The sequence below is a fragment of the Amblyraja radiata genome, chromosome 12 (assembly GCF_010909765.2).
Source record: "Amblyraja radiata isolate CabotCenter1 chromosome 12, sAmbRad1.1.pri, whole genome shotgun sequence".
NCBI lineage: Eukaryota > Metazoa > Chordata > Chondrichthyes > Rajiformes > Rajidae > Amblyraja > Amblyraja radiata.
The window spans coordinates 51,776,315-51,790,281 of record NC_045967.1 but is presented as its reverse complement, the minus strand read 5'-3'; the positions used below and the strand labels follow the sequence as shown (position 1 = coordinate 51,790,281).

General features: G+C 45.3%; 1 protein-coding gene across 2 annotated transcripts in view; it reads right to left on the bottom strand.

Moving 5' to 3' along the window:
• The window catches only part of LOC116979194 (vascular endothelial growth factor receptor kdr-like), a 163,978-nt gene extending 156,715 nt beyond the window's left edge, over nt 1-7,263 (bottom strand). For both annotated transcript variants that reach the window (XM_033030756.1, XM_033030757.1), the window contains exon 1: nt 6,854-7,263. In XM_033030756.1, the coding sequence (XP_032886647.1) occupies nt 6,854-6,914 (61 nt within the window). In that variant the 5' untranslated portion in view covers nt 6,915-7,263. The remainder of the gene's footprint in view (nt 1-6,853) is intronic.
• Nucleotides 7,264-13,967: the final 6,704 nt, after the last annotated feature.

Here is a 13,967-nt window from a genome sequence, read left to right as displayed (position 1 = left end):
ATAGTCAGTGTTGATTCGGGGGGGGGGGGGGGGGGGGGGCAGAGAGTCTGTTCATGCTGAATCTCTCGAAACTAAACTTGAAACCAAAAATAAAACCTTGACTTGTTGTCGTTTTTTTCTTTCAGTCTCTTTATCTGTAACCCAGACACAGTCCAATTTTGAATCCAATGGAATTATTTGATATGTAAAATCTATTGAACTTTCATAAAAAAATAGCTTATTTTTTAATCTATTTATTTGTTTTAATTTATCTGAAGTTGTTTTCCCGCAATTGTCCCCAGGTAATGATAGTGGTGGTGAGCAGGTCTAAGCAGGGCTCGACCCGAAACATCACCCGTTCCTTCCGTCCAGAGATGTCCTGCAGGCCTGTCCCGCTGAGTTAAACTCCAGTATTTTGTGTCTATCTTTAATGAGGATCTTCTTTCATCAGAGCAGTTCTATCCACTCCACGTTCGTTTACGGAGGTGTGTGTGTAAGTTAATGGCAGCCATTCTAATCTGTCAGTAGCTCGTGAAGCTGAATTTCTGGCATTTGTCAGTTTAATGTTCCATTAGGTGACCACTGCTGCATAATTTGTGCCAGAGGTAGATTCTGAAGAGACAATAAAAATAGTCGACACCTCCCTAAACATCTGAGAGTTATCCTCGCTCCTCTCACACTGCCCCCCCCCCCCCCTCCCCCACAACCAAACATGCTTCACCCAGTTGAGCGGTGTTAACCTACGGGGCTAGATACACAACGGGGTTAGATACACAACTCACGGCTCTGGTTGTCTGAACTGTCATACCTGAGATTGCACACATTTGGGCAAGGTATTGCAGAGATGTCTAAACCTGCCGAGCCACAGGTTACAGCAGAGTAGGTTGTCAGAATGAAAGGGGAGTGGGAACAAGATACATTTCATTAGGTCACAAGGTCATGAGTGACAGGAGCAGATCTAGGACATTCGGCCCATCAGGTCTACTCTGCCTTTCACATTCAACCATCGCTGATCTATCTCTCTTTCCTAGCTCCATTCTCCATTCTCCTGCCTCCCCTCCCCCCCCCCCCAACCCCCGATACCCGTACTAACCAGAAATCTATCTATCCCCGCCTTAAAAATATCCACTGACTTGGCCTCCACAGCCTTCTGGGGCAAGGAATTCCACAGATTCACCACCCTCTGACTAAGAAGACAGCTCTATGCAACTGTGCTGCTGCAACAGTGGGGCGGACACGGTGGCACAGTGGTAGAGTTGCTTACCTCACAGCGCCAGGGACCACGGATCGATCCCGACCACGGGTGCCGTTTGTACGGAGTTTGTACCTGCCTCCCCTGACCTGCGTGGGTTTTCCCCGGATGCTCCAAATCCTCCCACACTCCAAGACGGGCAGGTTTGTTGGCTTTGCTAAAATTGTTAATTGTCCCAAGTGTGTGTGGGATAGTATTAGAAGATAACGGGCCAAAGGATCTGTTCCGTGCTGTATTCTATAAAAAAACTAAAACTGCAATGCTGAGAAGTATATTCTACACTCTGTATCTTCCCCTTAGCTCTATCTATTTTGCTTGTTTGACTTTATTCTATGTACATATTCTATTGTATATCTAATCTGTTTGGATTAGCATGCAAAGCAAAGCTTTTCACTTTACGCTGGTACACATGACAATAATAAACCGAAACATGAACCAGGATATGGGGTGCTTGGCCATTCCCCCATGGATGCTGCCCGACCCATTGAGTTACTTACGATTCCAGCATCTACAGTCCCTTGTGTCTCTGGTGAAGTTACAGTTGTATCTTTTCCTTTGCTCCACCTATTGTAGTTGCATATGGCTTGATTGTATTTGTGTGTCATGGTTTGTGATTTGCTTGGATAGCATGCAAACAATGCTTTTCACTGTACCTCGATACATGGATCGGGGACAGTTTCTTCCCAGCTGTTATCAGGCAACTGAATCATCCTCCCGTAACCGGAGAGCAGTGGTGAACTACTACCCACCTCGGACTATCTTTAATCTGACTTTGCTGGCTTTACCTTGCACTAAACGTTATTCCCTTATCATGTATCTATACACTGTAAATGGCTCGATTGTAATCATGTATTGTCTTTCTGCTGACTGGATAGCACACAACAAAAGCTTTTCACTGTACCTCGGTTCACGTGACAATAAACTAAACTAAACTAAACATATGACAATATGACAATAATAAACCTTAACCCTATTCGCAAGGATATGCTGCCGACCAACAACATTTGTATTATCTTATTCCAGAAAGGCAGTGTAGATGTTATTTTCATTGTTTGTTATTGATTCTTGGCGCCACCGATAGTTATTGAAATATATTTTAAGTAAGTAAGTTTATTGGCCAAGTATTCACATACAAGGAATTGCCTTGGTGCTCCGCCCACAAGGGGTCACAGTTTAAGGATAAGGGGGAATCTTTTAGGCCCGAGATGAGAAAAACATTTTTCACACAGAGAGTGGTGAATCTCTGGAATTCTCTGCCACAGAAGGTAGTTGAGGCCACAGTTCATTGGCTATATTTAAGAGGGAGTTAGATGTGGCCCTTGGGCTAAAGGGATCAGGGGGCATGGAGAGGAAGGCAGGTACGGGATACTGAGTCGGATGATCAGCCATGATCATATTGAATGGCAGTGTAGGCTCGAAGGGCCGAATGGCCTACTCCTGCACCTATTTTCTATGTTTCTATGTTTCTATACAGTGACAGTTACGAATGACTCAGAAAACACTAAGCATTAATAATAATAAAACATTAATGATAAAACACCATTGATCAAGCATGTGAACCAACAAAATACCAGATCAAAGGGAGGCTACAGATTTTTGGCTGTTGAGTAGAGCACTGCTCGTGGATAAAACAGTTTTTATGTCTGGCTGTGGCAGCTTTGACAGTCCGGAGTTGCCTTCCAGGGGGAAGTGATCAAAGAGTTTGTGGCCAGGGTGAGAGGGGTCAGAGATGATCTTACCTGGCCCTTGCAGTGTATAGTTATTGATAGTTATTTAAATATATTTTATCAACATTATGCAATTTGTGAAAGCTTTAAGTGGTGACATGAATATTGAGTAGGGGAACAATGGTGGGGTATCCATACTGTATTACAAAGAATCGTAGGTTAATAGATGGGAGAAGAGTAGATTTAGCCAGGCTTAATAGAAAACCAGGAGATAAAATGAGGTCAGAACGGAAAATTATGCAAAACAATGGAACACATTAAATGTGTAGGTAAGAACATCACATGCTGGTTTAAACCGAAGATAGACACGATATGCTGGAGTAACTCAGCGGGACAGGCAGCATCTCTGGAGAGAAGGAATGGGTGACGTTTTGGGTCGAGATTCTTCTGAAGAAGGAATACATTTAAATGATGGCCTTTAGCAGTACAGGAAAAGTAGGTTTTCCATTGCAAGGAACAAACAGGTTAAGCAGTCACAATGCCTCATGGTTGAATGAAAAACATAAGGAAATACTCAAGATCAAGGAGGGAAAAACGTATTATGCATGAAGAGTGGTAAATGATGTGAGAGAAAGTTAAGGGATTAGCATGGAATTCAGATTAAAACAAAAGTTGACAAAGGAGAACTACAGGTTATGTTATGAAGGAACACAAACTAAATATTACTATAGTTTATACACAAATTAATAAAAAGGTAAAGGTCCATTGGGGCAGGCAAGCCAATGGCAGAATATTAAATTATTATTTTGTATTGATACTTAACAGGAAGATGAAACTAGACAATGAGTTACAAGACAAAGAGAATTCCAAATAAAGGTGATTATTTAAATAAACAAAATCTGAAGTTCCTATAGTTTACGTGATATGTTTGTTTAAGATTAGTTTTGTTTAGTTTGTCCTCATGCATAGCGAGGCACAGTGGAAACATATTTATGTGGAATTATAGACAATAGACAATAGGTGCAGGAGTCGGCCATTCGGCCCTTCGAGCCAGCACCGCCATTCAATGTGATCATGGCTGATCATCCCCAATCAGTACCCCGTTCCTGCCTTCTCCCCATATCCCCTGACTCTGCTATCCTTGAGAGCCCTATCTAGCTCTCTCTTGATAGTATCCAGAGAACCGGCCTCCAACCTCTGAGGCAGAGAATTTTGTTTTTTTCCCCTTCTAATGGTGTATTATTAGTAAATCATTCCATTCATTTTTTTATCTTGACATTTGTTTTTTTTTCTCTTTCTTTCTTACTTCCTATCTATAAAAAAACTAGAAGCAGAATCAATCCACAATTGATAATATTAATAATGTACGACTGATATACATGAAATGTTTATAATATGTGTTTGCTTCTAAAAAATATATTATTTTTTAAAAAATGAGGTAGAGAATTTCACAGACTCACAACTCTCTGTGAGAAAAAGTGTTTCCTCGTCTCCGTTCTAAATGGCTTACCCCTTAGTCTTAAACTGTGGCCCCTGGTTTTGGACTCCCCCAACATCGGGAACATGTTTCCTGCCTCTGGCGTGTCCAATCCCTTAATAATCTTATATGTTTCAATAAGATCCCCTCATCCTTCTAAACTCCAAAGAGTACAAGCCCAGCCGCTCCATTCTCTCTGCATGCGACAGTTAGCTACCATTGGTGGTAGGGGACAAAATGTAATCTCTACTAAAGGAGAGAATAGAAGAACATTTAGAAATAATAACAGTAAAAGTAAGTGGTCTCGAAGGAGTTTAAAATGAAAGGTCTGAAGAAGGGTCTCGACCCGAAACGTCACCCATTCCTTCTCCCCAGAGATGCTGCCTGTCCCTCTGAGTTACTCCAGCTTTTTATGTCTATCTTCGATATAAACATGGTACTCAGTATCATAAACGAGAAAAAAGTGATAGGTGGATACAGGAGAGAAGGGAAGAGTGCAAGAATGTTACCATTGACAGGGAAAGAGGTATCAGGTACAATTTGGTAGATATCAGGATCGGTTGATTACAGGAACAAGGTGCATTGTAACAAAGCCATGCTCTAGGTTAGCAAGGCTATAAAAGAACCAAACCAAACACTGCGGCTTCTTCTTGGAAGATAAAACTGAAAAGTAGGACAATTATGCTGAACCTGTCTTGATCCTTGGGTAGATCATGGTTGGATTACTGCACAGTGCACAGTCTGCTCACCATATACAATTGATTTGCAGTCAGTGGGGACGATTTATAGGGATTCTATTAGAAATACACTGGCACAAATATATCAGGCAAGGATGAGAAAAGAAAGCAGAGGCGTTATATTAGAGATCTTTAAAATGATGGATGGCTTTGATGGAGTTGATGCAGAAAACATGTTGTCAGTGTGTGAGGGTGCATAAGTCGAACCCTTCATTAGCCACCAAGTAATCCAAATAAAATCCAGTAAGGAATTGCTGGAGGACTTTTTGACATTTCCACCATGGGAATAGGTTCTGACATAACCTTCATTCCATGTTTTATCCATATTTAATGTCCAAATTTTTATCCCCAAAATTTAACAAATTGCTTTCCAATTGAATTATGTAAAAAGTTATGGGGTTTGAATTCTCCTTTCAAGCAGAATTAGTGCAGTTCCCAAACAAGTAGTTTTGAAGGGAAAAATAACCTTGCTCTCAATTTCATTTAGATTAGTTTAGAGATACAGCACAGAAACAGGCCCTTCGGCCCACCGAGTCCATGCCAACCAGCGATCCCCGCACATTAACACTACCTTACACACACATTTTACATTTATACCAAGCCAATTTTAACCTACAAACCTGGATAACTTTGGAGCGTGGGAGGAAACCGGAGCTTTCAGAGAAAACCCGCGCAGGTCACGGGGAGAATGTACAAACTTCGTATAGCCAAGCACCTGTAGTCAGGATCGAACCGGGCTCTCTGGCGCTGTAAGGTAGTAGCTCTACCGCTACGCCACCGTGCCACCCTTAACTTAATCCCCCCAAAAACTTGATAACGAGAAAAAACGTTCACGTTTGTAGTTTTAGGTTTAGAGATACAGAGCGGAAACAGACCCATCGGCCCATCGATTCCGTGCCAACCAGCGATCACCCCGTAAGTTAGCACTATCCTACACACTAGGGACAATTTACATCTTTTACTGAAGCCAATTAACCTAAATACCTGCAGGTCTTTGGAGTGTGGAGGAAACCGGAGCACCCGGAGAAAACCCAGGCAGGTCGCAGGGAGAACATGTAAACTCCGTACAGGCGGGAAAATAGCCTTGCTCTATCATTTGACACAATCAAAACAATTGATAACGAGAAGAGACTGCTTTAAAGGGACCCGCTGTTAAATCATACATGGCCTCAGTTCCTTCACCTCATGATTGCGTCAAGATAATCAAGCAGACTTAACATTTTTTCTTCTAATAGTTTTTTTTTCGAGATTCAGGAAAATCTGTTTACGGAACGACAGCTTTCTTGCCTCAGAAGCAACTGGGCAGAAAGTCATCAGAACCACAAAGTACCGACAAGCGAATTGTAACATTTGTGTGTGTTGCAAACCACATTAGTGGCTTTACACTTACAATGGGTTAATGGTTTTTACACTGACAAAGTTCTTTGGCAACGAGCTGAACTGGGCTGATGGTTGATAAAATTAAGTCAGAAAGTGCACAGGAATTTTAAATCGAACTATCATTTTATCAAAAATATGCTTCATGACATCAATGGGGCACTATTTGGCAAACGTCGTTCTCACTGAAAGAAAACTAAGTTGAATACATATTACGAAAACATTCAGCACTTCAGGCGAGACGCACTGAGGTGTTGACATGCTATTGAAAACTTACAGTGAAAACACTAAGATTGAGAAAAACATATGAGAACAATGTTATTGCCTAGTTAATAAAAGCTGTAATCATCCAGTATTGTCTTACCTTCGATCACAAGGAATCCCCCAAGAAGGCAAAAGAATGTTGTCAACAATCCAGGGTACATTTTTGCACCCGCTGAGGATGATATTCCTGTCCTGCACTTAATTACAATGCAAGTTATATTCCTATCTTTTTTTTTTAAAAGTTCTGTGCAATCCCGATAATGCACTCAAAACGATCCAAAGAGGCAGGTGCTGTGTCCTGTCCTAACTCAGATCTGGGAGATTGTCGCTTGGCGAAACTTTCCCAGTCTTTCCGCCGTCTCTCGGGCTCTTCATCATAGCTCCACCACGAAGCAAGTGACACGGAGGGTGAGGAACATTGTTTAAAGTGGCTTGGTTGTTTCCTATCTGACCGCACAGCCAGATGAAACCCGAGCTGTTGTGAAGTGACGCTAGGCTGCTTCCTAGCAGTGTGCGGAGGATCCTTTATAGTGCAGAAGAACGGAAAGTAGCTCAGTCAATCTCTGCAAGAGGGAGCCACTTAGTGTCAGAACCCAAACAGCAGCAACGAGTTCTGAAATACACTGCAATAACATTAAGATGCCTTCACACGAGACCTGTAAAACTTTCACTGCATGTGGCAACAGTCACCTTTATGATCTTCCTTGTGCATTCTTTTCCCTCTCTTAAAGAAGCAAAAAGTACATAGCCTTAAATTTAAAAACAATATTAGAAGTAGTCTAATGCAAAACCTTCTTTTCCTGCTTAGTTTCGTTTAGAGATACAGCGCGGAAACAGGCCCTTCGGCCCACCGAGACCACACCGACCAGCGATCACCGCACATTAACACTACCCTACACACGCTAGGGACAATTTTTACATTTATACCCAAGCCAGTTAGCCTACAAACCTGTACGTCTTTGGAGTGTGGGAGGAAACCGAGGTTCCCAGAGAAAACCCATGCAGGTCACGGGGAGGACGTACAAACTCCGTACAGGCAGCAGTCGTAGCCAGGATCGAACCCGGGTCTCTGGCGCTGTAAAGGCCCGTCCCACTGTTTGGGGTAATTCAAGAGTTCGCCCGAGTTTCCCCTGAATCGAACTCGGAGAATTACAGTAATAGTCGCTCGTAGTTACTCGGGGCTCTCGTGGACATTTTTCACAGTGCTGAAAAAACTTCACGAGTTACCGCATTTCCCGAGTACCTGCCGTTAGCGTTACGAGCCGCTACGGGACATCCACGAGCATTCTACGTGCTTACCACGAGTTTGATTTTAATTAAACTCGGGAGAGCTCTTGAATTACCTCGTACAGTGGGACAGGCCCTTAAGGCAGCAACTCTACCACTGCGCCACCGTGCCTGCTGTTCCTTTGTTTTTCCTCTGAGGCTTTTGTTCCAGGTAGAGTAGACAGTCAGAACGTTTTTTCCCCCGGATCAGGAATGTCAAAGAGTAGAGGGCATCGCGTTAAGACAAGGGGGGCAAAGCTTGAAGGATATACGCCGGGAAAGGTTTGTCTTTGCGTAGAGGGTGGCGAGTGCCTGGAACGCATTGCCGAGGTTGGTGGTGGTGGAGGCAGATATACGACAGTGGCTTTTAAGAGACGTTTGGATAGGAGTTTGGCTTGGATTTGGAGTCTGAAGAAGGGTCTCGACCCGAAACGTCACCCATTCCTTCTCTCCAGAAATGCTGCCTGTCCCGCTGAGTTACTCCAGCTTTTGGTGTCTATCTTTGTTTAGATAGGCACATGGATATGCATAGAATGGAGGGATATGGATCATATGCAGGCAGATGAGAGCCGGTAAGGGGTGGCATAGATAAGGGGCAACACGGTGGCACAGTGGTAGAGTTGCTGCCTTACAGTGCCAGAGACCCGGGTTCGACCCTGACCATGGGTGCTGTCTTTACATAGTTTGTACATTCACCCCATGACCTGCTTGGGGTTTCTCTGAGATATTTAGTTCCCTCCCACACTGCAAAGATGTACAGGGTTGTAGGTGAATTGGCTTGGTGTAAATTGTCCCTGGAGTGTGAAGGATAGTGTTAGTGTGTGGGGATCAATGGTCGGCGCGGACTCGGTGGGCTGAAGGACCTGTTTCCGCGCTGTATCTCTAAACTAAACTAAACTAAACTAGATGCCAGATATCGGAGAGGAAAGACCTTTGGCTTTGGAGGTCTCCCTTCCAAGCATGGGCTTATGGTGAAGTGAAAACTAGGTTGGGATCACAAGGAACTGCAGATGCTGGAAACTTGAGCAAAGCACAATCTGCTGGAGGAACTCAGTGAGTCAGGCAGCACCCGAAATAACCTCTGCTCGTTCCCTCCACCTTTCAACACACTACATTCTGTGGATTCAATCCAGTTCCTATTGAGATGTTATAATCTTTGATCGATATTATATTACACTAAATTTATGTTGCAATTCATGTCGAAATTGCAAGAGTTAAGGCAGTTGGGGAAAGGGAGACAGTTTTGGTTAGATCATGAAATACCTATTGCATGAATAGCAAGGAAGTGCAGACGCTGGTTTAAACCGAATATAGAAACAAAATGCTGGAGTAATTCAGCGGGACAGGCAGCATCTCTGGACAGAAGGAATGGGTGAAATTTTGGGTCGAGACCCTTCTTCAAGGAGATACAGATATAAGGAAGTGCAAGGTGTGAAGATGAGACAAAGGGGATGGAGATCAAGGAAAATGTAGAATGGATCATTGTTAGCTGGGAGAAGGTGACAACAGAGTAAAGAGAGATAAAGTGTAATCGGAGACGGTCAGATTGATGGAGAGAGAGGGAAAGCAAGGATTACTTGAAGTTAGAGAGGTCAATGTTCATACTGCGGGGGTGTAAACTACCCAAGCGAAATATAAGGTGCTGTTCCTCCAATTTGTGCTGGGTCTCACTCTGACAGTGGAGGAGGCCCAGGACAGAAAGGTCAGTGTGGGAATGGGAGGGGGAGTCAAAGTGTTTTGCAACCGGGAGATCAGGTAGGTTTAGCTGGACTGAGCGGAGGTGTTCAGCGAAACGATCGGCGAGCCTGCGATGTGTTGGTGAATATCCTTTGTGTTGCATTCCAAGTAGTTTGATGAAGCAACCCAAGGATCTAGCACCACCACTGGAGAGATACTGACAGTGCGGCCTGAGAGGTTTACTATGGAAGGTACACAGTTTCTCCAGCATTTTTGTCTACCTTCGATTTTCCAGCATCTGCAGTTCCTTCTTAAACAAGTTTACAATGGAGTTCTAATTATAAATGTGAGCACCGTAATTTATAATAGAAAACATCAACAGAATATTATGAGTAAAGCAGAACAGGAAATTCTATTTTAAATAGGAAATGCAGCCAGGGATGTGATTATAATATAAGAGATGTTGGGAAAAGTATATTCCAAGTTCTCGGAAGCTATGCCATTTAAGGCATCGCGATTTTTCTTTGGGATATAAGGGGTTTAATATGCCCCGGACTAAAAGGCCTTGCATATAATTGACAAATTGCTTCTATGGCATTGCCCTTCATCACTTGCACTCTGCATTATAAATGGGTCTCAACACACGGCACAAGGCGTGGATATTTATTTGTATAAGCCCTAAAAGGCATTTGGTTAATGCAATTTTCATCTGCGGAATGTGAAGCCGTTTCCCGCATGTGACTGTTTGACTTTGAGCTGGTTGTTTAGAACATGGGACAGTACGGACCACGGCCCTTCAGCACACAAGGTTTGTGCAGAACATGATGATGCCAAGTTCAAGTGCTCACCAAAGCCGGGCACCAATAGCTGGAGCAACTCAGCGGGTCAGGCAGCGTATCTGGAGAGAAGGAATGGGTGACGTTTCGCGTCGAGACCCTTCCTCAGACTACTCTCTGCCCGCACGTGATATTTTCGCTGTATATCCGCATGCCCATCGAAAAGCCTCTTAAATCTATCTCCACTACCTCTCCACCTTGCCCATCGAAAGGGTCGCCAACTTTCTCACTCCCAAATAAGGGACAAAAGGTCAAAATACGGGACAAATTCCCGACGGCAATTCGTTGACCGACTCGGCCGTGGCTGGGTGAATGATGAGTTGGCCCCGGGTGCTGGACTTCACACAAAGCCCAGCCGGCGGGCCAGCTGAATTCTGGCGCGGGGGACGTTGCGCGCAAAGTCTCCGATGACCTCTCTTGGACCCACAATACAGAGGGTGGTGAAAATTGGTCTGGTGGTGAAGCAGTAGAGTTGCTGCCTTCCAACACCAGGGACCTGGTTTCGATCCTGACTACAGGTGCTGTCTGTACAGAGTTTGTACGTTCTCCCCGTGACCTGCGTGGGTTTTCTCCAGGATCTCCGGTTTTCTCCCAAACTCCAAAGACGTACAGGTTATGATATGAATTAGCAATATCACTTCTGAGCAAGATTTCTTTCAGCTCATAATACAAAGTCAGATTCAGATTCAGATTCAGATTCAATTTTAATTGTCATTGTCAGTGTACAATACAGAGACAACGAAATGCATTTAGCATCTCCCTGGAAGAGCGACATAGCAAATGATTTAAATAAATAATAATAAGTGATAATAAGTGTCCGGGGGGTGGGGGGGTGATTGGCAGTCACCGAGGTACGTTGTTGAGTAGAGTGACAGCCGCCGGGAAGAAGCTGTTCCTGGACCTGCTGGTTCGGCAACGGAGAGACCTGTAGCGCCTCCCGGATGGTAGGAGGGTAAACAGTCCATGGTTGGGGTGAGAGCAGTCCTTGGCGATGCTGAGCGCCCTCCGCAGATAACGCTTGCTTTGGACAGACTCAATGGAGGGGAGCGAGGAACCGGTGATGCGTTGGGCAATTTTCACCACCCTCTGCAATGCCTTCCGGTCGGAGACAGAGCAGTTGCCATACCATACTGTGATGCAGTTGGTAAGGATGCTCTCGATGGTGCAGCGGTAGAAGTTCACCAGGATCTGAGGAGACAGATGGACCTTCTTCAGTCTCCTCAGGAAGAAGAGACGCTGGTGAGCCTTCTTGATCAGAGTTGAGGTATTGTGGGTCCAAGAGAGGTCATCGGAGATGTTGACTCCCAGGAACCTGAAGCTAGAAACACGTTCCACCTCCGTCCCGTTAATGTGGATGGGGGTGTGCGTGCCGCCCCTGGACTTCCTGAAGTCTACAATGAGCTCCTTGGTCTTCTTGGAGTTAAGGGCCAGGTTGTTGTCAGCGCACCATGCTGCTAAGTGCTGGACCTCCTCCCTGTAGGCCGACTCATCGTTGTTGCTGATGAGGCCAATCACCGTTGTATCATCTGCATACTTGATGATGGTGTTAGTACCATGTACAGGTGTGCAGTCATAGGTGAAGAGGGAGTAGAGGAGGGGGCTCAGCACACAGCCCTGTGGAACGCCGGTGTTCAGGGTGAGGGTTGAAGAGGTGTGCTTGTCTAACCTAACAGACTGGGGTCTGTTGGTTAGAAAGTCCAGTATCCAGTTGCAGAGGGAGGGGTCGATGCCCAGGTTACCGAGTTTGGTGATCAGTTTTGATGGTATAATGGTGTTGAATGCTGAGCTGTAATCGATGAACAGCATTCTTACGTAAGACTTTACGGAACGATGTTGAAGACAGACACAAAATGCTGGAGTAACTCAGCGGGACAGGCAGCTTCTCTGGAGAGAAGGAACGGGCGACGTTTCGGGTCGAGACCCTTCTTTCGGGTCGAGACGTTTCGGGTCTCGATGAGACCCTTCTCATCGCCCGTTGAGGGTTTAGTTTGTAGCGGGTTTTTAAATGTGTATGTGTGGGGGGTGGGGGGTGGGTGGGGGAAACTTTTAAATCTCTTCCCTGCATGGAGACCCGACCTTTTACCTGTCGGGTCTCCGTTGCCGTTGGGGCCTAGCGCCGTGGAGCGGCTTCCAACCGGAACGACCTGGAGGCTCAAGTCACGGAGCCTGTGGAGCTGTGGAGCCGCGGAGCTGTGGAGCTGCGGACTTACCATCGTGGAGCTGGCCAGCTTCGGAGCGTGGAGAGCTGCGGCGGCGCACTGCTGCGACCCGACTCCGGTGGATGGTGACACCGGGAGCCCGCGGGTCCCTGCTGGGAGACCGCTTTACGGGGCACCGGCAACGGCGACTTCTCCCGCTCGAATTGCGGGGTTCAGAGTGACCTGGAGCGGGGCCTTACAACGCCCGGCGCGGCTTTAAATTGCCGCGGACTTGCTACCGCCCGCCGGGGGCTCCAACATCAAGACCCGGGGCAGGGCCCTACATCGGCGTGGCTTTGAGTGGCCGCGGACTTGCTAGCGCCCACCGGGGCCTTTGACCTCGACTTCGGGAGAGGAATGGAGAGCAGGGGAGAGATAAGACTTTGCCTTCCATCACAGTGAGGAGGAGACTCACTGTGATGGATGTTTGTGTGAATTGTGTTGGTGTGTGTCTTGGTTCTTTTCTTGTATGGCTGCAGAAACCAAATTTCGTTTGAACCTCATGTGAGGTTCAAATGACAAATAAAAGGTATTGTATTGTATTGTATTCTTCAGCATTCACACTTCATTCAGCATTTTGTGCTTTCTTCAGTTTAAACATAGAAACATAAAAACATAGAAAATAGGTGCAGGAGTAGGCCATTCGGCCCTTCGAGCCTGCATCGCCATTCAATATGATCATGGCTGATCATCCAACTCAGTATCCTGTACCTGCCTTCTCTCCATACCCCCTGATCCCTTTAGCCACAAGGGCCACATCTAACTCCCTCTTAAATATAGCCAATGAACTGGCCTCAACTACCTTCTGTGGCAGAGAATTCCAGAGATTCACCACTCTCTGTGTGAAAAGTGTTTTTCTCATCTCAGTCCTAAAAGATTTCCCTCTTATCCTTAAACTGTGACCTCTTGTTCTGGACTTCACCAACATCGGGAACAATCTTCCTGCATCTAGCCTGTCCAACCCCTTAAGAATTTTGTAAGTTTCTATAAGATCCCCCCTCAATTTTCTAAATTCTAGCGAGTACAAGCCGAGTCTATCCAGTCTTTCTTCATATGAAAGTCCTGCCATCCCAGGAATCAGTCTGGTGAACCTTCTCTCTACTCCCTCTATGGCAAGAATGTCCTTCCTCAGATTGGATTCCTCAGACAAGGAACTGCAGATGCTGGTTTAAACCGAAGATAAACACAAAAAGCTGGAGTAACTCTCGTCTCGTAAACACCATCGTCTATATCTCTC